The sequence below is a fragment of the Camponotus vicinus genome, unplaced genomic scaffold, assembly GCF_025532165.1.
Source record: "Camponotus vicinus isolate PSW18456_S1 unplaced genomic scaffold, iyCamVici1.0 SCAF_6, whole genome shotgun sequence".
Lineage (NCBI taxonomy): Eukaryota > Metazoa > Arthropoda > Insecta > Hymenoptera > Formicidae > Camponotus > Camponotus vicinus.
In genome coordinates, this window is record NW_028141978.1 from 963,369 (window position 1) to 985,996 (window position 22,628).

The following is a 22,628-nucleotide window of genomic DNA, read 5'->3' on the forward strand; positions in this document are numbered from 1 at the left end:
CCGCATATGATAACTAGAACTAGCCTAGCACCTCGTCGAGTTTTCGCGACACCTGTCTGACAGACACGTGCATTGCCAACCGATAAAAACGAGCGCAGAAATCACGCGACGACCGGAAGGTGTGAGAGGGAGAGGATACGAGAGCGCGGTTGACATACGCGTTAGATTTTCCAGTTTCTCCGTAAAATACGTCAGTGATAGAGCTCGCGTGTGCGAGGGGAAAAAAGAGTTAGAATCGCGCGGACTCGGGCCAGGAACGCCCGCGCGAGGAGATTTCGCGATTCGCGAAAGTAAAAGGAAACGAGATAAAATCAAGTTTAACGAGTACTCGAGACGGTGGTAAATCGAGGCGGGGTGACTTTTTCGCGGAGACCAGCGTGACAGCGAGCGACTCGAATGACAGAACACGAACGGAGCGACGAACCTAACCTCAAGCAGGTGCGGGCCATCCCGCCGCGCAAGATTCGTCACCGGTGAGTCTGCGTTGCGTTCGCGCGCGCGAGTAGCACGTGCTCGAGTAACGCGAGAAATTCCGAACGTTCGTCCTCCAGGATGACCGGGCAGAGATAATCGAGGGAGCGCGATTTCGCTCCGTTGAAAACATCGGCGGGGCGCGCGCGCGCGCGCGCGCGCGCAGCAGATGATCGCGCCGCGTCGCGCGAACCAATCGCCGTCGCCGGCGCGTCGCCTGACACTCCGCTCGGCCAATCGCCGCCTCCCGTTCATTTTTTTTTTTTGACAGCTCGCCTCGCGAAAATCTATATAAACACCGCGCCATCGTTTTCGAAATGTATACGTATGTATGCATGTATATGTATATATCGTACTTAAAAAAAGTCTAAGTAGTCTATATGATAGTCTTTAAGTCTATGGTATATATGTACGTGCGTGTCCTGAATATTAAAATTTTTCCCGAAAGGAAAACAGATTATCGAGCTGCTTCGATTTTTTCCTTGAAAAAGATAAAAGGCGTTAAACTTACCCAGGTAGCAAGCACACGTCATTTCGACGTTTCAAATTGGTCATTCACTGGCTGTGTTCGCTTTGCACGCTCACGCGCTGTGAGCATCATTTTGTCTTTATTGCACATCGAATATCAAACAAAGATAGAACGATGCTTTCAGCACTAAAAGCGTCAAAACGAACGCAGCCACTGTCTATTCTTGACGTCACGAATTGATGTTTTTATGACGTAATAGTGACGGTCTAATGTCACAGATTCTTGACGTCATGACATGTACCGCATTTTGACGTCTTTTTCTTAGCATAATAATATATTTAATAGTGTTGTCGAATAAAGCACTCTCTAAAAGTGTATTATAATCAGTGTATTATCACTGAAAAACAGTAAATAGTCACTGATTACAGCAGTTATAAGTACAGCACTGTAAATCAGTGATATTTTATTGAAAGAATCAGTTAATAATTTTGACTATTTCAATCAGTAATATTTCTCAATATCAGTAATATTTCTTTCGTTATTGCCAGTAATATTAAACTAAAATTCATCTCTCTATCTATTTCATAAATATAATATAAATATAAAAATAAATAAATATATATAAAATTAAAAATTTTATTTATATTTACTAAATAATATTTATTATATTAAAAATTTTATTTTATTTATATTACATGTATATTGAACTTGTTATTTTAAATAGATAACGAACGAATAATTTTCATTAAGTAGCCAGACATTTATTTGTCCGACTTATAAGATCGATTTAATATCTGAAGCCTCTCTATTGAGATTGTATTAGAAATTAAATCGAAGTAATATTTCTAATTTTATCTGTCACTCTTTGCAAACTTTATACAATTCTTATGACTAAAACTAAATACGAGAGAGATAGCGATCATAGCGGTAAACGAACGAACTAGCGATTAATGATTTTACAGTGAAAAATTTACTGGTTTTACAGTGAATTTTACTTTAACAATTGTTAGTCTGATCGCGAAAGTGATGTTATATAAAAAATTTTAAAAGATTTTTTTATGGGATCGATGTACTAACTAATGACATTAATAATAAAATAATCGTCACTTCATGACTGAAAAATGACGTCAAAATAAAAACAAAATAATGTTATATCAAGACGTCAATATAAAGTCATGTAACAAATCAGTCATTTTGACATATGACTAAAAATGACCAGTTTGGAACGTCAAAAAAACGTGCTTGCTACTTGAGTAATGTATTTCATTTATTTCTAATGTTATTTAAGCCTTAAGCGAGACTTAATTATGTGTTTTTATTTCGAGAGAAGGATAAAGATGTATATGTATGTATTTAAATCTCACTTAAAATAGTTTAGTGCAACGTGACCTTAGACAAACGATAATTTTTACATAAAACACGCATGCGCGAGAATTCCTGATTCTAATCGCGTTAATGAAATCGAATATTCATTTTTTACACGTACGTCTCCTGCTGACTTTGACTTTCATTTACACAAATATGCAAGAGACTAAAATTCTCATTTTTCACTTATCACATCCTTTGAATAAAGCATTATTTGAAAAATTCGAAACAACTTATGCGTCAACTTTGCGCGTCAAGCTGCATAATGCGTGAATATCTTCTTCTATGTAAGAACGATTGCATTCTTGCAGTTCTTGAAGAAGTCCTTGAAATAAACATGAGACACCTTTGGATGCGCTTATACATTGTAGGTAGAAGTGAGCATCGTTCTACCCGACGTTGGTTGATTAACGGGTAAAATTTAAAGGAAATAAATAAAGGATATTATTTTTCGGAGAGATGATCGATCGATTCGGGAATTCTTCTCGAAAGGTCGCCAAGATCGACCCGCTCAGTTCAAGATCGACCGGAGCGAAAGCGACAGCACGAAAGAGTCGCGTGTAGAGGACCAATCATCATAAAATGACCTCGGGATCTCCGTGACACTGAAGGCGATGTGACGCAACGACCCTTGAACCCACTTGAGCTCGGCTCGCGTCCAGTCGTACGATATCGCGCCACTTGCTACAGTGGCTTTATTGCAAACGTGTATCAATTTCGATACTCCCGGCGAGTCGGTGCGACGCGCGCGATCCAGTCTTGGGCCTCCCTTAGTCCGGTGATCCTCTAACCAGGCGGCTCGACCAGGAGGAAGGAACCGCATCCGTGCTCCGTTTCTTAGATGTCACTCGACGTAGGAGGAGAAGCGGCGTCGAGGCGAACAACGTAGGCTGTATGTTACGCCGTCTTCTGGGCTCCTTCTTTTTCGGTATTTCTCCAAATTCTCTAACTCCTCATGTAATTCCCATTTTTAATTATCCCACGCATCGTGCACGCATCGTACCTACGTGTATTCTCTCCTTCGACGAGTGGTAGTCACGGTGTGTACGCGATACGCTTCTTCTTCTCTTTTCTCTTTCTTTCGCTTCCCAACTTGTTCAACTTGTTGTATCCTTCTCTCCGAGAGGGAGACTATTTTGTCATCTCCAAAGCGACATAGCGAGTCTTCGCGAGTCGCTCGATCTCGAATCAAGGGCATATATGGCGATTATGTGTTTTGAAGGTAACGCGGAGAGCGCGGAGGGAACGGAGTGCGATTCTTCGACGGGAGATTCCAGTGAGGAGATCATCGACTGTCTCGGTCCTTCCCCGGGGTGGTTCGTTTGCGCGAGAGAGATGTCGGAGGCACCGGTGAGCTTTGTCGTCGGGGAGCCCGAGCTCGATCTCGATCCCGATCCTAGCGAGGAGCAGGAGATCGAGGATAGCTTCCCGAGCGAGGGGAGCGATAGCGCCAATTTGCAGGTGCAAACCAATGTCACCCCAGGACTGCTAGAGCGCCGTAGGCGTCTCAGGTGATTGTGCTTCCGTCATATAATAACGAGCGAATTCTCTGGAGGATAAGGATTCTCATAAGGATTCTCTATCCATGCCACAAGAGACATTACTCGACGAGTCATCCTCGTCATCGTCGCTCCAGCGGATATACATTGTTTCCACCATCTAGATAATTTAATATCGGAAAAATCTGAATCGCCGAAAATCCGCCGAAAATTTGTGCATCGCTTACGCAATTCATGAGCGTAAATACCGTTATATTTATGAAGGAACGTGAACGTGGACATTTTCTCTCTCCGGCACTGTAGTCTTTTTCACCTCTGCGATCCTTGACCCGATTGCTTGAATATTCAGACAGGTTTCCACGTGATTATACGCGATTCTATTTGATGTTGAAAAAAAAACTTTTTCTCCTAAAGATTTATATAAGCGTGTAGCGCATGTGCGCACGTCCTCTCAAGATCGTTATTATATTCGCATTTAGATAAATTTAGATAAAAATTAATATTAGAATTTACTTTGACAGATTACACTCTGACTTCTTCAACTCGACCTTACGTGACGATTATTGGATGACGAGACACCTCGAAACAGCTGATAACGCGCGAAGCGAGAGAAATTGTTTTCTTTCCTTCTGTCATGCTTCTTGTTTCATATATATGCAAATTATGCAAGTCTATAAAATAAGGTAAATAGGACACGATTTTTGATGCATGATGTACGTAAATCTTCGTTAGAGAAAAAGCGGAGATAGTTTTCGGGAAAGCGAAAAAAATGTAGAGTCGAAAAATTAGGTCATCTCCCTCTTTATTCGAGAGATATCGCGGACGGAGAAAATATTACATAACATATGCATAACATTCGCATATGCATTTACTCTTCGAGACTTCCTAGAGCAGAAAGCGTAACCGCGCATAGTTTACGAACTCGTAATCTTTATTTATTATCATTTTAGCATAAACACGTGACGATCATATGAAAGAGCAACGGAAAGAGATTCCGACAAAAAAAAGTTTAAGGCCTTCACCAATTTACTAATAACTGATTTATAATGTTTCAATAATTGATGACGATAGCTTTTTATTCCGTGCAGACGCATGAACAAGCTTGATAAGCAAATTCTGAAACATATAACATGTATCATATCAACGTGTTATGCAATTTTTTTTACGTTGACGTGTATATATTTCGCATAACGTTTAAATTTACCATACATCTAATGAAAATATTAAGATGGGATCGACAAAAAAAGTGTGCGAACATTTTTCGAAATATTATATAATATTTCAAAATTTGATATTTTACGATTAATTTAATGATTATGATAAATTAATTATTAGGCATATCAATTATTATTCTCAATTATCGCGACAAAAACATTTTATTCTTATTTGACCTTTCGAGTCGAAGAAACTCTCAATTATCGCGACAAAAACATTTTATTCTTATTTGACCTTTCGAGTCGAAGAGTTTCTCGTATTTCGATATTCAAAAACAAAGGAAGATATTTCAATCAAATTATATGTAATAAATAATCAAATAAATACTGCAAATATATCGGGCAAAATATATGTACATGTATATTTTACGCTTTACGTCACGCGATGATTATAGAGAAGAAAAAAAGAAGAATACTTACAACCGGTTTACATATTTTTATTTCGATGCTGTCTAATAAAAAAGCAAAAATTATCGTACAGATCTCGAACATTACGTAAAAAGGTAGGGGAATTCTTGTTGCAAGCAAGAATAGTAAATTGGATAGAAACTTGTACTCATCAGTAAACGCTCGCCTTTCTAACGAGACGGTCAACGACGGCTAAGACGAGTGTTACACGTTATTCGTCATCATTTTATCGTTCTTTTTATTCCTTCTTATTTTTCAACTGCGTGGAAGACAAAATTTTGCGATTCAGTCGCGTAAAATCTACATGTGTCTCGATGTAAAAATATTTTCCGTATTTTCACGATAATGAAACGATAAAATAAATATCGCGGGAGACTGTAAATGTCTCGTACTTAAGAAAAATTGAATTTGTCGTTTTTAAAATATTTAACAATAAATTAATAAAACAATAAACTAATAACTAATAATTAATAAACTAATAACTAATAACAAAAATTAATAATTAATAAAACAATAAACTCTTCAGTTGTGTCGCGCCTATTATCGGGACGGGAAAATCACTGAAATTCGTTTCGCTTATTTCATCATGCGTTTTTCCTTGTTTTATAAATTTTTTGCTCGCTATTATTTTTTTACAATATTATTAGTTATGCGGCAGAAATGTTAATGACGAGTAGAGCGATAATATTTTACGATGACATAAAGATAATATAATTATAGTACGTAAAAAATACGCGTGCAAAAACAATCGATATACGTAAAATTGAGATAGTTTGCGAGATCATTTGTGTATCCCAAGGTTGCATTTATTCCAATTTAGAAAGAAATATTAAAATATTGGAAAACAAAGTCAAGATGATCTCATGCTGATTTGATGATTGTGCATGAAGCTGTTCGGTTTATCGTCCTGCATTTCGCGTGTTCATAATATCTGAATCAATTTTAAATCGGGAGTCACGATGAAGCGACTGAAGAGATTCGTCTTGGCGGAAAATACGGAAAAGGATAAAAACTGGAAGAGCTCGGACAATTTGTTGATGCGCATGGCGTCTAAGACGAGCATGAACGCACAGAATGACGGACTCGATGTGGTGGAGAACGCAGAGAACACGGAGAAAGCGAACCATCTATCAGCTTCAGAATCAACGTAATCATTTTTTACTTTGCGGATGTACATACAAGCAGACGTCGCAAATCAACAAGCGAATCTCGAGAAGAGATTTTAATCGATGCTGCGAGGAAAATAATCGAATATCAGATAATCAATCGAATTGAGTAAAAGAAGAAAGACAAGCAATCGGTTGACATACTTTATGCGACATACTTATGCAGTCATATTCTTTTATGAAATTTTCGCTCGAATGCGGAATACACATGTATATAATGATACTTATTAATTTCGCGATAAAAAAAAATATATATATATATATATATATTTATATTATATATATATATATATATATATATATATATATATATATATATATATATTAGTTCCAAATTTTTATATATAATAAATATTTTTATATATATAATATATATATATATATATATATATATATATTAGTTCCAAAAAAAGCGGTACACTTGAAATTTGGAAAAAAATCACCAAATTTCAAATGACGATAACTTTGTAAATAATAAAGATAGAAAGGTCTATAAAAAATGAAAATAAAGCTTAAAATCTCTACTTTAAAACTAGGTTCTCCGAAATGTTGCGAGATAACATTTTTAAAAATGACAGATGACGAAACGAGAACATGCAAAATTGAAAAATAATTGTTTGAGTTTGCCATGATACGTGGCGAATTCAAACAATTATTTTTCAATTTTGCATGTTCTCGTTTCGTCATCTGTCATTTTTAAAAATGTTATCTCGCAACATTTCGGAGACCCTAGTTTTAAAGTAGAAATTCAAGAAATTTCATTTTTTTCCAAATTTTAAGTGTACCGTTTTTTTTGGAACTGAGTGTATATATTTCCATATTTAGCTACACATAATATTCTATTCTTTATGCATCTATACATTTATATTCTTTATACATCTATACATTTATATTTATTTGTCTTGAATAGGAAATGAATATATCCCAATAAATATTCTTTTTTTTTTGTATATGCATAAAATTTGAAAAAATTATGGATAATATAAAATACATATTTAATTATATATATATATATATATATATATATATATATATATATATATTTAATTATATATTATATATAAAATATACATTTAATAATAATATAAAAATATATATTTAAAATATATAATTTATATATACATATAAAATTAATTAAATGATAATATAATAAATACATACTTATACATATATATATGATTTGATAGGCCCAGCATGTCGCAGGGTACGGTGATGATTCAGACGCAAAATCGGCTTCAGGAAAAGGACTTCACTATCGCGACTCCCGAAGAGTTTGTCCATCGTTTCGGAGGCACCAGGGTTATCAACAAGGTAAAATGTAAACTCTAAATATCGCTCTAAATATCGCTCAGAGCGATCTAAAGCGCGAAGACAATTGTCGAGCATTGATACTGCTATCTTGGATCTTTACGTTTGAATTGTTTCTAGGTGCTGATCGCCAACAATGGTATCGCGGCGGTTAAATGCATGCGATCGATTCGACGCTGGTCGTACGAGATGTTTAAGACCGAGAGGGCCGTGCGTTTCGTGGTGATGGTCACGCCGGAAGATCTAAAGGCGAACGCGGAATACATCAAAATGGCAGACCAGTACGTGCCAGTACCGGGTGGGACCAACAACAACAATTACGCTAATGTGGAATTGATTGTCGATATCGCGACACGTACTCAGGTCCATGCAGTTTGGGCCGGATGGGGCCACGCTTCGGAAAATCCGAAACTTCCGGAATTGCTCCACAAAAATAACATCTGCTTTATTGGTATAAAAAAGAAGATATAACAAATTAGATTTTAATGAAAAAGAGAAATACGTCTTTTTCGCTTTCTCTTTGGCTGTATCGAATGTTGTACTAAACATTATCTATAACATCAATCGTTCCGTGACACAAGTTTCCTGCAAAACTTTTACACAGTCGCGCAGTTTTATGTCGATGGACATTTATATTCTTTTACATTTCCTTGGCAGGACCGTCCGAGAGAGCCATGTGGGCTTTAGGTGACAAAATCGCATCCAGCATAGTCGCTCAAACTGCAGACGTGCCGACCCTTCCTTGGTCAGGATCGGAATTGACAGCGCATTACAGCGGGAAAAAGATTAAAATATCATCGGAACTTTTTAGAAAGGGATGCGTCGCCACTGTGGAGGAATGTCTGGCGGCAGCCAACAAGATTGGCTTTCCGATCATGGTGAAGGCGAGCGAAGGTGGTGGTGGTAAAGGAATCAGGAAAGTTGAAAACGCCGAGGAATTACCCGCCTTATTCAGGTAAACGTCAAAATTGCCACAGAGATTTTTCCTTGCATCCGTTTTCATTGCTTCTAATATTTAGACAAGTGCAGACTGAAATACCCGGCTCGCCGATATTTATTATGAAACTGGCCAAATGCGCTCGTCACTTGGAAGTGCAATTACTAGCTGATAATTATGGTAACGCGATATCACTGTTTGGACGTGATTGCTCTATTCAAAGAAGACATCAAAAAATTATCGAAGAAGCGCCGGCCGTGATCGCCAAGCCGGAGGTTTTCGAAGAGATGGAAAAAGTAAATAAATAAATACCGTTAATGATATGATTAATTGATCGATTGCGCTATTAATCTTCAAACTACTACGAACAGGCTGCTGTGAGATTAGCAAAAATGGTAGGATATGTCAGCGCGGGTACTGTGGAATATCTGTACGACACGGCCGGCAGATATTATTTCTTGGAATTGAATCCGCGTCTTCAAGTAGAACATCCTTGCACCGAAATGGTATCGGACGTGAACTTGCCAGCGGCTCAGTTACAAATAGCAATGGGTTTGCCGTTACACCACATCAAGGACATACGTCTCTTATATGGCGAAAATCCCTGGGGTGACAATCCGATCGACTTTGATCAGCCGCGTCATAAGCCTCAACCGTGGGGCCACGTTATTGCAGCTAGAATCACTAGTGAAAATCCTGATGAAGGTAAGATCACTTCTTCTTTACGTATGAAAATACTATATTATATACTAATAATTAAATTATATAACTTGGCTTGGATATTTTTAGGCTTTAAACCGAGTTCCGGTACGGTGCAGGAGTTGAATTTTCGATCATCGAAAAACGTATGGGGTTACTTTTCAGTCGGTGCTTCGGGAGGACTCCACGAGTTCGCTGACTCACAATTCGGTCATTGCTTCTCGTGGGGCGAAGACCGCAATCAGGCTAGAGAAAATTTAGTTGTAGCCCTGAAAGAATTAAGTATCAGAGGTGACTTTAGAACCACGGTCGAGTATCTCATCACTCTTCTGGAAACGGAATCCTTTCAACAGAATAACATAGATACCGCTTGGCTCGATTTGTTGATCGCGGAACGTATTCGCAGTGATAAGCCGGATGTTTTACTGGCTGTCACCTGCGGAGCGCTTCATATCGGCGATAGAATAATCACGGCCGGTTTCACCGGATTTCAGACAGCTTTGGAAAAGGGCCAAGTACAGGCTAGCAATGATTTAAACAACGTTGTCGATGTAAGTTCCTGCTCGATGTTGATCATGTAATATGCAACAACAATTTTTTCGAAAATGATACGTTATATAATGTACTTTCAAACATTTCATTACATTTTATGTTGCAGGTAGAGCTTATCAATGATGGATACAAGTATAAAGTACAAGCTGCTAAATCCGGTCCCAATAACTATTTCCTTGTGATGAACGGTTCTTACAAAGAGATGGAGATTCACCGTATGTCGGACGGTGGTTTACTGGTTTCATTGGACGGTGCGAGTTTTACGACTTACATGCGAGAGGAAGTGGATCGTTATAGGATCATGTTGGGAAATCAGACATGCGTCTTTGAAAAAGACAACGATCCATCCTTACTAAGATCGCCATCGGCTGGCAAGCTAATAAATTTTTTGGTTGATGACGGCGGTCATGTGGGCGCCGGTCAGGCGTACGCCGAAATCGAAGTAATGAAAATGGTCATGACCGTTACTGCCAGCGAAGCGGGTAGTGTCTTTTACGTGAAACGACCTGGCGCAATACTGGAAGCCGGAACCCTGATCGCGCATCTCGAATTGGACGATCCATCACTGATAACAAAAGCACAAGATTATACGGGACAGTTCTCAACGACAGCGGTGCTCGCCGTACCGGAGAAATTGAACCATCTCCACGCCAAGTACCGAAATGCTTTGGAAAATACATTAGCCGGATACTGTCTGCCGGATCCGTACCATTTGCCACGTTTGCGGGAGCTAATCGAGAAATTCATGTGTTCGTTACGCGATCCCAACTTACCGTTATTGGAATTACAAGAAGTAATCGCGACAATATCCGGCAGAATTCCCATCTCGGTGGAGAAAAAAATTCGCAAATTGATGTCGTTATACGAACGAAACATCACATCGATCTTAGCTCAGTTTCCTAGTCAACAGATTGCCGCTGTAATCGACGGACACGCGGCGACTCTATCCAAAAGAGCCGAACGCGATGTATTCTTCTTGACGACCCAAGCCATTGTGCAATTGGTACAAAGATATCGAAATGGTATACGTGGTCGAATGAAGACGGCCGTGCACGAGCTACTGCGACAGTATTACATGGTCGAGAGTCAGTTTCAACAAGGTCATTATGACAAGTGCGTTTCCGCACTAATAGAGAAGTACAAGGACGATGTAGCGACCGTCACTGGTATGATTTTCAGTCATAATCAAGTGACAAAAAAGAATGTCTTGGTCACTATGTTGATCGATCATTTGTGGGCCAACGAACCCGGTCTCACCGATGAACTTTCGAACACATTGACTGAATTGACCAGTCTAAATCGTACGGAACACAGTCGCGTCGCGCTGAGAGCCAGACAAGTGTTGATCGCCGCTCATCAACCCGCCTACGAACTCAGACACAATCAAATGGAGTCGATATTTCTCTCGGCAGTGGATATGTACGGGCATGACTTCCATCCGGAGAACTTGCAGAAACTCATTCTCTCGGAAACATCCATCTTTGACATTCTTCACGACTTTTTCTATCATACTAATCGCGCGGTATGTAATGCCGCTTTAGAGGTTTATGTGCGACGGGCGTATATTAGTTACGATCTTACATGTTTGCAACATTTAGAGCTATCCGGAGAGATTCCGCTAGTATATTTTCAATTCGTTTTACCTACCAATCATCCGAATCGTCAGAATCAATCTTTGGTGGATTATAGAGCCGGCGCGATGGTGGCTTTCCAAGATCTCGAGCAATTCAGCCAATACGCGGATGAGGTCTTGGATTTGTTGGAAGATTTATCGAGCCCTACACCGGTAATGTCCGCGAAATTGTTGGAGGCGGTGGACGCTGCCGGCAGCGAATCGCGGCACAGCACGTCTATCAACGTGTCCTTGAGCATGGCAACGGATGGAATAACGTCAACCGCGTCGACAGCGACGACGACCAACAACAAATCCACCGAACCCATTCACATATTGAGTATCGCGGTCAAGGAGAGCGGCACCGAGGATGATGCTACTATGGCCCGAATGTTTGGAGATTGGTGCGCCAACAACAAAGACGAATTGATATCCCGCGGCATCCGTAGAGTGACGTTCGCCGCGCTCAAAAAGAGACAGTTCCCCAAATTCTTCACTTTCCGTCAGCGGGAAGGTTTCGTCGAGGACAGGATCTATCGGCATCTCGAACCAGGTTGCGCCTTCCAATTGGAATTGAATCGTATGCGAACATACGATCTCGAGGCGCTTCCGACATCGAATCAAAAGATGCATTTGTATCTCGGCCAAGCCAAGGTCGCCAAAGGCCAGCAAGTTACCGATTACCGTTTCTTCATTCGCTCGATTATACGACACTCCGATCTTATCACGAAAGAAGCTAGCTTCGATTATCTTCACAACGAGGGCGAACGCGTTCTGCTCGAGGCTATGGACGAATTGGAAGTTGCGTTCTCGCATCCTCTCGCGAAACGTACCGAGTGTAATCACATCTTCTTGAATTTCGTACCCACAGTCATTATGGATCCGAATAGAATAGAGGAGAGTGTAACTAGCATGGTATTGCGATATGGGCCAAGATTATGGAAGCTGCATGTGCGACAGGCGGAAATCAAAATGACCATACGGCCCGCGCCGGGGAAACCAACTTCCAATCTACGCCTCTGTATCGCTAACGACAGCGGATATAGCATTGATTTGCATCTTTACACGGACGCCACCGATCCCAAGACGGGTATCATTCGTTTCGAGTCTTATCCACCCACAACGGCGAATGCAACGAATTGGAGACCAGGTCCTATGCATGGATTACCAATCTCCACACCATATCTAACCAAAGATTATCTCCAGGCAAAGAAATTCCAGGCGCAGAGCGCCGGTACGACTTACGTTTATGATTTACCAGACATGTTCCGACAACAAACCGAGAAATTATGGCAGAAATACGTAGAAGAGAAATCACTGATCGATGATCAGAATCCGATTACGATTCCTAATCCGGTAATAGACGTCGTGGAGTTGGTGCTAGACGGAGAACAATTAGTAGAGCAGAAGCGATTGCCGGGCGAAAACGATGTTGGCATGATCGCGTGGCGGTTGACCCTGTACACTCCGGAATGTCCGTTCGGTCGGGACATTATACTTATCGCCAATGATATCACGTATATGATAGGCTCTTTCGGAATACGTGAAGATTTGCTGTTTTGCAGAGCCTCTGAGAGGGCGAGACAGCTCGGATGTCCACGGATATATTTCGCAGCCAATTCCGGCGCCCGTATCGGTATGGCTGAAGAAGTGAAAGCTCTCTTCAGAATCGCGTGGGAAGACGAGAACGAACCGGAGAAGGGTTTCAAATATATATATCTCACGCCGGATGATTACGCACGCTTGGCATCTCTTAATTCGGTGAAGGCCTCGCTGATCGAAGATCCCGCAGGCGAGAGTCGTTACAGGATCACGGACATTATCGGCAAGGACGGAATAGGTGTAGAGAATCTTAAGTACGCCGGTCTGATCGCGGGTGAAACGTCACGCGCCTACAACGAAATAATTACAATCTCTATAGTGTCGTGTCGCGCGATCGGTATCGGCGCTTATGTGGTACGTCTCGGCCAGAGAGTGATACAGATCGAGAACTCGCACATTATTCTGACTGGTTATCGAGCGTTGAACACCGTATTGGGTCGTGAGGTTTATGCCAGCAACAATCAGCTGGGCGGTACGCAGATTATGCACAACAATGGGGTGTCTCACGCGACCGATGCTCGGGACTTGGACGGAGTGGCGACCGCCTTGAAGTGGCTCACTTACTTCCCCAAAAACAAGGGTGCCCCGTTACCGGTAATGTTGCCCATCACGGACCCAATCGAGCGAGAAATCGCTTACATGCCCACGAAAACGGCCTACGATCCAAGGTGGATGTTAGAAGGTAGATATTGCACCGAATCGAATGCTTGGGAAAGTGGCTTTTTCGACCGAGGCTCCTGGCACGTGAGTGTTTTTTTTTATCTCGCATTTTTCATCAAAATTTCGTATCATTAATACGCTTTTGTCTTTTACGAGTAGGAAATAATGAGGCCGTGGGCGCAAACGGTAGTGACCGGACGAGCCAGACTCGGTGGTATACCTTGTGGCATTATTGCCGTCGAAACGAGGACCGTCGAACTGCATTTGCCAGCCGATCCCGCCAATTTGGATTCCGAAGCTAAGACTATATCTCAAGCGGGACAGGTTTGGTTCCCGGACAGCGCGTACAAAACTGCACAGGTTATCCAAGATTTCGGAAAGGAGGAGCTGCCGCTCTTTATCTTTGCTAATTGGAGAGGCTTCTCCGGAGGCATGAAGGGTGAGCTTTCGATCGCCATTCTATTGATCCTCATAGTCGCATCATCATTCTCTTATTCTGCTTTATAGACATGTACGAGCAAATTGTCAAATTTGGCGCGTACATCGTCGACGGGCTACGGCAATATTGCAAGCCGATATTCGTTTATATCCCGCCGAATGGAGAACTTAGAGGTGGCGCTTGGGCTGTCGTGGATCCTACAATAAATCCTCGTTGCATGGAGATGTTTGCCGATAATACCAGTAGAGGTGGCATCTTGGAACCCGAGGGGATTGTAGAAATTAAATTTCGAAACAAGGACATTGTGAAAACTATGCATAGAGTCGACCCCGTTATACATAAGCTAAAGGTAAATCCAATGATTTCGCGTCAAGTCAATTCGTTTATGTAACATGTATGCATCTTTTTAGGAGAAATTGTCAACCGCAAATACGACGGAGGAACGACTTGAGCTAGAGACACAGATTCGTAAACGTGAGAAAATTTTGGAACCAATGTATCGTCAAGTAGCCATTTATTTCGCCGATTTGCACGATACGCCGGAGAGAATGTTAGAAAAAAACACGATTCAAGAGATAATACCATGGAAAACGGCGCGACGACTATTTTACTGGCGACTACGACGTAGGCTTCTGGAAGAGGAAATTAAAAACGAGATTTTATCGACGCAGCCGAGTCTCGATGTCAGGCAAGTGGAAGCAATGTTGCGACGTTGGTTTATCGAGGATAAGGGAACAACGGAATCATACTTGTGGGATCAAGATGAGGCTGCGACCTATTGGTTAGAGGCACAATGTAAAACGGATGATAGTGTCGTGTCGCGTAATATAATGTGCGTGAAGAGAGATGCGGTGGTGACGCGTATCAAGGAGGCTCTGGACACTTGTCCGGAGATTAGACTAGACGCAGTTCTGGAAATTGCGCACAGATTGCAACCGAATGAACGAGCGGAATTGCAGAGAACTTTATCGCAATTGGAGACAACGGGGCAAGAGCATCAAGACACGAACGTTTTGTCCTGAGCGTTTTTCGCGTGTAAGCATACTTGCACGCTTCATTCATTCCAGTTTATTAAATGCTCGTCAATAGTACAATTTATTGTCAAAGACGTATAATTATTCATATTGATTTTCACAAATACTCCCTATTATCGAAGGTTAATTAAGTTAGGATATATTTTAAATAGATATGTTTCAAAGATTTCGATAAACTTCGATTTCTCTTATAGATCGAAGAACCTCTATAGTTTTAGCCCCTTGGTAAGGGGGGTTAAAAGTTTGAGAAGTATTCGAAAAAAATATCAAGATAGCATCAGATTAGTTTGTTGAACGATTTTACTCGTAATTTTCAATACAGAAGGTTCGATATATACATATATTCTTGAAAATGAATATTTTAAGAAATAGAAAAAAGCGTGTCACAGCCATTCTGTGACAAGTGTATGGATTATATTTGCATCGCAATTTGATGAGACTCGAAATTCTTAAAATATCGCATGTTGCTTTAATTATTTCTTTATCGCAACTTTTAAACTTTTAGAAATTATAAACATTCTCTGATCTGTCACAAGTCTAGAAATATATACAAATTTATTATATAATAAGTTATTAAAATCCACACAATCAATATATTATTTATTTATAACGACATCATATATATTACGGTATCTTAACACGTATTATTCTTTAATTTTTAATTCCCTGATAACATTTTGATGATAAGACACTACTCTTCTTAATTTGATATTCTACATACATGGAAGAACATGCGTTACTAAAAAGTACTGCATTCTGTATATAATTACATCCATGTGCGCGAACTCACACACACACACACACACACACACACACACACACACACACACACACATACATTTTTCAAAAGAAATGTGGTTTTATCTTACAAACAATATACTTATGTATTGTTTCATAATATATGCCACAAGAGCGCATAATATAACATTAATATTTTTTTTCGCGCGAAAGATATATATAGTTTTTTTAAAATTCAACCATATCTCCTAAAAAAGGTGCCATCAAAGAATTTCAATTTTAAAACTTGTTATATACTTTAGTTATAAGTAGGAAAACTTATATACAATTTTCGTATCCATTTATATAAGTTACATTTACATAAGTTACTTCCGACACGATGCGCGATCCTTTCGTGCAGACAATAATAGCGCGTTTCTATCACAAGAGAAAAAGTTTTTTATATGCTTTATACAATTTTTGGTAATATTTTCCAAGTAAACTATACATTGTATATATTTCATCAGCTTTGTAAAAAGAAGTTGTATAAAATACATATAATTTAAATCCATATAAAAGAGAGATCTTCAAAAAACAGGTATTTGGCTACGATGTACATCTGTTAAATCATCGTCTAAAGTAAGTAATACCATGAAGGAAAAAAACATTGCTAATGCTGAAAGAAAGTGCCAGATATCGTGAGAATCGAAAAAATTCAATAATTCGCACGGTTTATTATACAAACGGGATTGAGCTGGGGTAAGAGCCCAGGATATAGTCTTATTCACGAAAAAGTACAGAGCTGCTCCCCAAAATAGCATGGACAAGAAGATGTACATCCCAGGCGTAAGAAGAATCCGTTCTCTATGGCAGAGCTGAAAAGATTTTCGTATAAATGGGCATTAAAAGATTCTGATTTTCCATACGAGACTGCGAAAGATCAAGAAAAAAGTAGAGAACGAGAGAGGAAAATGTACATACCTTCATCACTATGTAAAAAAAGGTGTATAAAATCAAATTAGACATTAGTATAGCTAGTAAAAACGTTGCGAAATTTTCCTCGTGATACATATTTCCGAATACCGCGAGTCCCACGTTGCATAAATTCGCTAACACGAGCATTATGAATCTGGCGGGATAGAGCAGCCGGAGTAGATGCCATATACCGCAACGTGCGTCATGTTTGAATGTCTACGGAATGATAGAATCGAGTATCTTGCAGCGGTTACAAAATATTAAAGAGAAAGGGAGAGAGAAAGAGACATACTTGTATTACTCTGTTAAAAACGCCTCTGTTGAATTTGCATCGTCCCATGTAATATATCTGTACAGTTAGAATAAAGCATATGAATAAATGCAGGATGCTGAATATCACCCAGAAATATGTGGAACCATTCAAAACTCCGATTAATCCTATGAATATTATAAGCGCCAAAATCCCAAATGTCACTGGTGCCCTGGCATTTATATCAGGATGACGATTCTGATAGATCTTCAGCATGCAAAGCACCGCTATTATGTACATAAAACTAGTGTCTGTAAAACAGATAATAATATCAATATCAATATATATATAGCAAATAAGAGACGACAAAAAAATATATATATACTTTTCAGTCGCTACTTACCAAATTGAAAATTACTACGACTAGGGCACACGTGATAACTCGCCGACAATATGCCTTCCATTATCAATGCCGTACCCATTGCATAAAACAGACCATAATGCTGCGGTATGCCATAACATTTCGTCATATCCGCATCCGACATGCGTTCTCGAGAATAAGTTAGAAATATAAATAGTAAACCCAGAAGAAAATACCCAAAATTCGAGAATACATGATTGAAATCGGATAACAGACCCAGCGGATGGGCACATAGAAAGTTATAGTAACACATATCTTGATTTCCGGTCGTGTGAAGCACACGCTGATATGTTATTGCCAATTGGACAACTGGCAACGTGTAGAATACTGCCACAGTTATCAAATAATACAGATATAAGCGAGATTTGTGCCGCAATATCCGCGGTTCTTTACGAGCGAGATCGCAAACTGAGAGAACGATCTTTGTTCGTATTACATCTTTGTCAAAGAGAGCATCTTCCATTAGATCTATGTCATCCTCATCTAGGGATGAATCTTCCTCCACAGAGTCCCCTTGCTTAGATGTGACCTGTGATGAAATGTTTTCATAAACACATTTAAATTATTACGAATATATGTAAAAATATACATATGCCTATTTTTTTCATAGTTTAAGTTTCTTTGACATTAATTACCTCTCTTGTCATTGAGGGACTCGGTATATAATCGTTGATATCCTGGTTTTGTTCATTTATCGGCTCTTGTATAAGCTCTCTGCTCTTTCTAATATTGAACATTATCACAGCCGTTATGTAAAAGATACAAAAACACAATACAATCGCTCCTGCTGATGCCGTGGCAACGATATAATCTTGTTTGCTGATGGTAGGATTTATAATTAATGTAACGTTTTTCGTACGAAGAGGACTACTCTCGGATATCCCGTTACACTCCGTGTCTTCTCCTTTAACGACAAGCACGACGAAGAATCCCGAAGGATAAGCCTCTCTCTGTAGGAAATATATTAATTCGATGTTACATCAGGAATATACAAATAAATTCCCATAAAAAAAATCACTAAGCAAATATAATCTTACATATTACTCACTGGTACTGTAATACCTCCTCTTCTGCTTACAGTCTGCCAATGTCCAGAAAGTTCAATATTTCGCTCTAAATCAAACACGGGACACTGCGAGAGAAAGAAGAGAAATGGAAATTTCTCATTTCATTATCTTCAACAAAAGTATCATTTACAACTCACCGATGTATTTTGTATAGACACAGTCATGCAGATATCATTATCCGATTCGACGCGAACAATAACGGAAGAATTAGCTTGTTTCGAGAAGATGTAACCATAATATATGGGCTCAGATGGAGAGATTTCTACTACCTTCTTATTTCCTGGACTGTAAAAAATGAAATGTTATAAAGAATTTGCAGACAAACATACAATTCTTTGCAATATTTCTCAAGCAATCTTGTTTATACATACCTTAAATAAAAGTCTTCTACTTTCACTACACTAAGATTAAAGAAGACATTTTCATGACTGGCTGTAGAGATAGCAACATTGATATATTCCTCTTCATCTTTTGGTGCGTATCGATAGTATTTCGTTGAGCACAAGATTCTACTAGTCTTATTATATACTACAGAATCTGCGCCATTGACTAGTAAAGGTATCTGCCAAGATAGGATACCTGTCGTTTGACGCACTATTACTGTCAATGGCAAATTGTGCGTTGCGTTACTTTCTATCTCTATCTTTGCAGTTTCCAGAGATATCTAAAAGCATGTGTCATTTATAGTTTTAACAATAAATTGATGAAATAGATAATTATGCGATCGAAAGACGATTTCATTCGAAAATTACATTAGCGGCAGGATACAAAAACACATATTCAACAGCAGCATTTGTTGTGTTTTGATAACTCTGATTATATTCGGCCTGGATGACAATCGGAGAAAATGCTGAAGAGGACAAGATCGAAGTCGCAGCATCGAAAAGCAGCAACATAGTAATTAATCCCAAGGCATTTCGCATCTCCATTGAATTTACTGGTAAAAAAAAGGAAATTACAATAATTTGAAGAATTCATTCAATAGAAGAGTACATTTATGTCTTTATACCATGTGATATCATTCAATGTTGTAATAGATAGATCGAGATAAGATAAATCGTCGGATAAGCGACAGGAGATTACCATTGATCATTTTTCCCATTTCGACGTAAAACAATGTTTTCTTGGGATGTAATAATAATTTTGCTTCTGCTACGCTCGCGTGTGATTTTATATATCCTTTATTATTTATGACGGCTGTTGGATGATTGGTTATCTCATTTTAAAACCAATTATGCGCTGAAGGAGAGTGATCCTGAGCTCTGCAAATGCAACGATCTTACTTTGCTCTTCGCAAATCAATTTTCCTTTTGTTAGGAACTCGAAACACTCCAACTTGTTTGTCAACTGCATTTGATTGAATCATCTCACCGCTATGACATTCGTATGTATTACGCATGACATATGCACTAGTGCAGAAAGTTCAGCTGTAAAGGACAGACTCTAATGTTGCACCAGAGAGAAGACTGAGAGATGTCATGGCCTGTTTTTAGGTGATCCCTGAAAGCGATACTCCCTCTATGAACATTGAAAACGTGGACATGAACTACAAAGCCAATGTCCATGAATGTTCTCAGAGGGTAATATATAATGTGCACAATTTCTGGTTTTGTTCCGTGCTATGTGCACGAAATGCCGGTAGCACCAGAGTATAACAATCATTATTTTGAAAATAATATATAAATATGATAAATAATAATTTTTATAAAAATAATTTTTATAAATTACTTACCTATATGTGTATGTATGTGTGCCTATACATTGTCCAAATGATTTTAAATATAAGAATAGACTATATGAATATCGGCGTGTGTTACCACTGGCATAGCTCTCAGGTTCATGAGAGTACTGAAACCTCCTCACCTGGCAAATGCCTTCGTTAAGGCGGAGATACAGGGGAGGAAAAATTGAGGAGAAAAAATTTTTTTATTTTTTCTTATTTTTTTTAATAGAATTTTTAAACAGAGAATATAATACATATAAAAAATATATATTACATAATTATAATATATACAACGTAAATTATAATTAATTTGCAATTACATAAAAAACACATTACAAATTATTAAATTATGTAATATAAAAATAATTACATTACAAATATATATATTACAAAATTTAATGCAGAATATATAAAATACAATGCATTAGAAATATGTATTACAAAATATAATACAAATTTAATATAAATTATAATTTTAAACTTAATACAAAATAAAATTTATTACACGAAAGTGTCCAAAATATACGTATAATATAAAATTTACTAAAAATTTTTACATAGACCAGACAAGACTGATTAGTGATAGTTAATTATGCGATATTTATTATTAATAATCGACATAGAATAATAGAATTTAATTAGTTTTATATAAATAAGGTATAAACGCGTAAATAATCAAGATCAAAAGAGTCATTAATAAAATTATTGATCATTTCTTCGATTGTAGAACAAAGTATTTGCATTATTGACGCATTTTGCGCAGGCCATGAAAAGAAATATTTAAAACGTGTAAAGATAAAACAAGCTTTGATGTAAATCAAAGATTAAATTACAAAATAAATTGCGATTTAAAATTCGCGAGAAAACGCGACGAATAAATAAATCGACAATAATCGAATATTCACACAATTACGAGATACGCATAACTTTTATAATATAATAATCGAATCAATAGACACGCGTGCGATATAATTATTATCACACAAATGTTGACAGACGAAGATATTTTAGCAAACAATTGTGATCCGTATTGTTTATGAACATAAAATTCACTGTCCGATGTTTTTACGATTAATATATACGCGACTTTATACGAATTTCACGATTGAGAATAAAATACATATCCTATTTCGCGCATGATTAGCTGAATAACAAGAAATGAGCTCTATAAGCTTTAAAATATAATTAAAAATCGCGTTGTGGTCACGTTTAATAGAAAATAACGGAACGAATGATTTTCATTAATATAGTTATCGATCGTCTTTTAAATTATAGAAGAAAATATTTGCACTACCAGCATTTTGCACGAACTATTAAAAACAATATTCAAAGATGTGGAAAGATAAACAAAGCTTCAATGTATAAGTCAACGATTAAATTATAAGATAAATCGCGATTCGAATTCACGAGAAAACGCGACGAATAAATAAATCGATAATATGCGGAATATTTGATCGCGATACATATAATTTTTATAATATAATAATCAAAGCGTCCTCAATAGACACGCGCGCGATATAATTATTATCACACAAAGGCGAAGATATTTCGATAGACAATTTGAGGTCTGTAATGTTTGCGAATATATAATTCATCGACTGATTTACGTGCGAATTTTTATAAGATAAATCGCGATAAAACGCAACGAATAAATAAATCTATAATATTCAAAATAATCAATTGCGCATAAATTTTATAATATAATTCGACGCCATTTGATACGCGGATGACATACCGGTAATATCCGATAAAAAGAGGAGCGATCTTAAAAATGGAGAACGATATTAACATCTTGTTTCTATCATCAGATTTCGCAAGATTAATTTGCGAAGAAAAGTTAAGTGATCCATTGAACGTCGGGAACTTCACTGTAGGAGGAAACGAATCCCGGATCTTCCGGACTATTCCCAATAGCAATGATTTCAATAATAAATCAACGACAATTATCCCTCGTCATTATCTTCAATTCATGAAATTGATATTCACGTCAGAAAACATGTTCTCACATTATTAAGAAATATATTTCTTTATTGAAAAATA

At 38.2% G+C, this 22,628-nt stretch overlaps 2 protein-coding genes across 7 annotated transcripts; one reads left to right on the forward strand and one right to left on the reverse strand.

The window, feature by feature from the left end:
- The first annotated feature begins 36 nt into the window (after positions 1-36).
- Positions 37-17,526, forward strand: Acc (acetyl-CoA carboxylase). Of its 6 annotated transcripts, none has more exons than XM_083102562.1 (13): positions 37-473; positions 2,677-3,233; positions 3,528-3,816; positions 7,780-7,903; positions 8,021-8,351; positions 8,558-8,855; positions 8,920-9,133; positions 9,209-9,542; positions 9,627-10,087; positions 10,195-14,046; positions 14,122-14,401; positions 14,470-14,750; positions 14,812-17,526. In XM_083102562.1, exons 2-13 carry the CDS (start codon positions 3,200-3,202, stop codon positions 15,421-15,423), a joined length of 7,110 nt encoding a protein of 2,369 aa, XP_082958688.1. In that variant the 5' UTR covers positions 37-473; positions 2,677-3,199; the 3' UTR covers positions 15,424-17,526. The 6 variants fall into 6 exon arrangements, with proteins under 6 accessions (XP_082958688.1, XP_082958690.1, XP_082958691.1 ...); XM_083102564.1 differs by having other exon boundaries at positions 38-473; positions 2,677-3,197; XM_083102565.1 differs by lacking the exon at positions 2,677-3,233 and having other exon boundaries at positions 38-473.
- Positions 15,718-20,279, reverse strand: LOC145973294 (SID1 transmembrane family member 1). Its single transcript, XM_083102570.1, has 10 exons — positions 19,949-20,279; positions 19,618-19,802; positions 19,237-19,529; positions 19,003-19,150; positions 18,847-18,930; positions 18,434-18,748; positions 17,781-18,327; positions 17,420-17,688; positions 17,134-17,343; positions 15,718-17,027 (listed from the first exon to the last, which is right to left on the reverse strand). Exons 1-10 carry the CDS (start codon positions 19,965-19,967, stop codon positions 16,740-16,742), a joined length of 2,358 nt encoding a protein of 785 aa, XP_082958696.1. The 5' UTR covers positions 19,968-20,279; the 3' UTR covers positions 15,718-16,739.
- Positions 20,280-22,628: the final 2,349 nt, after the last annotated feature.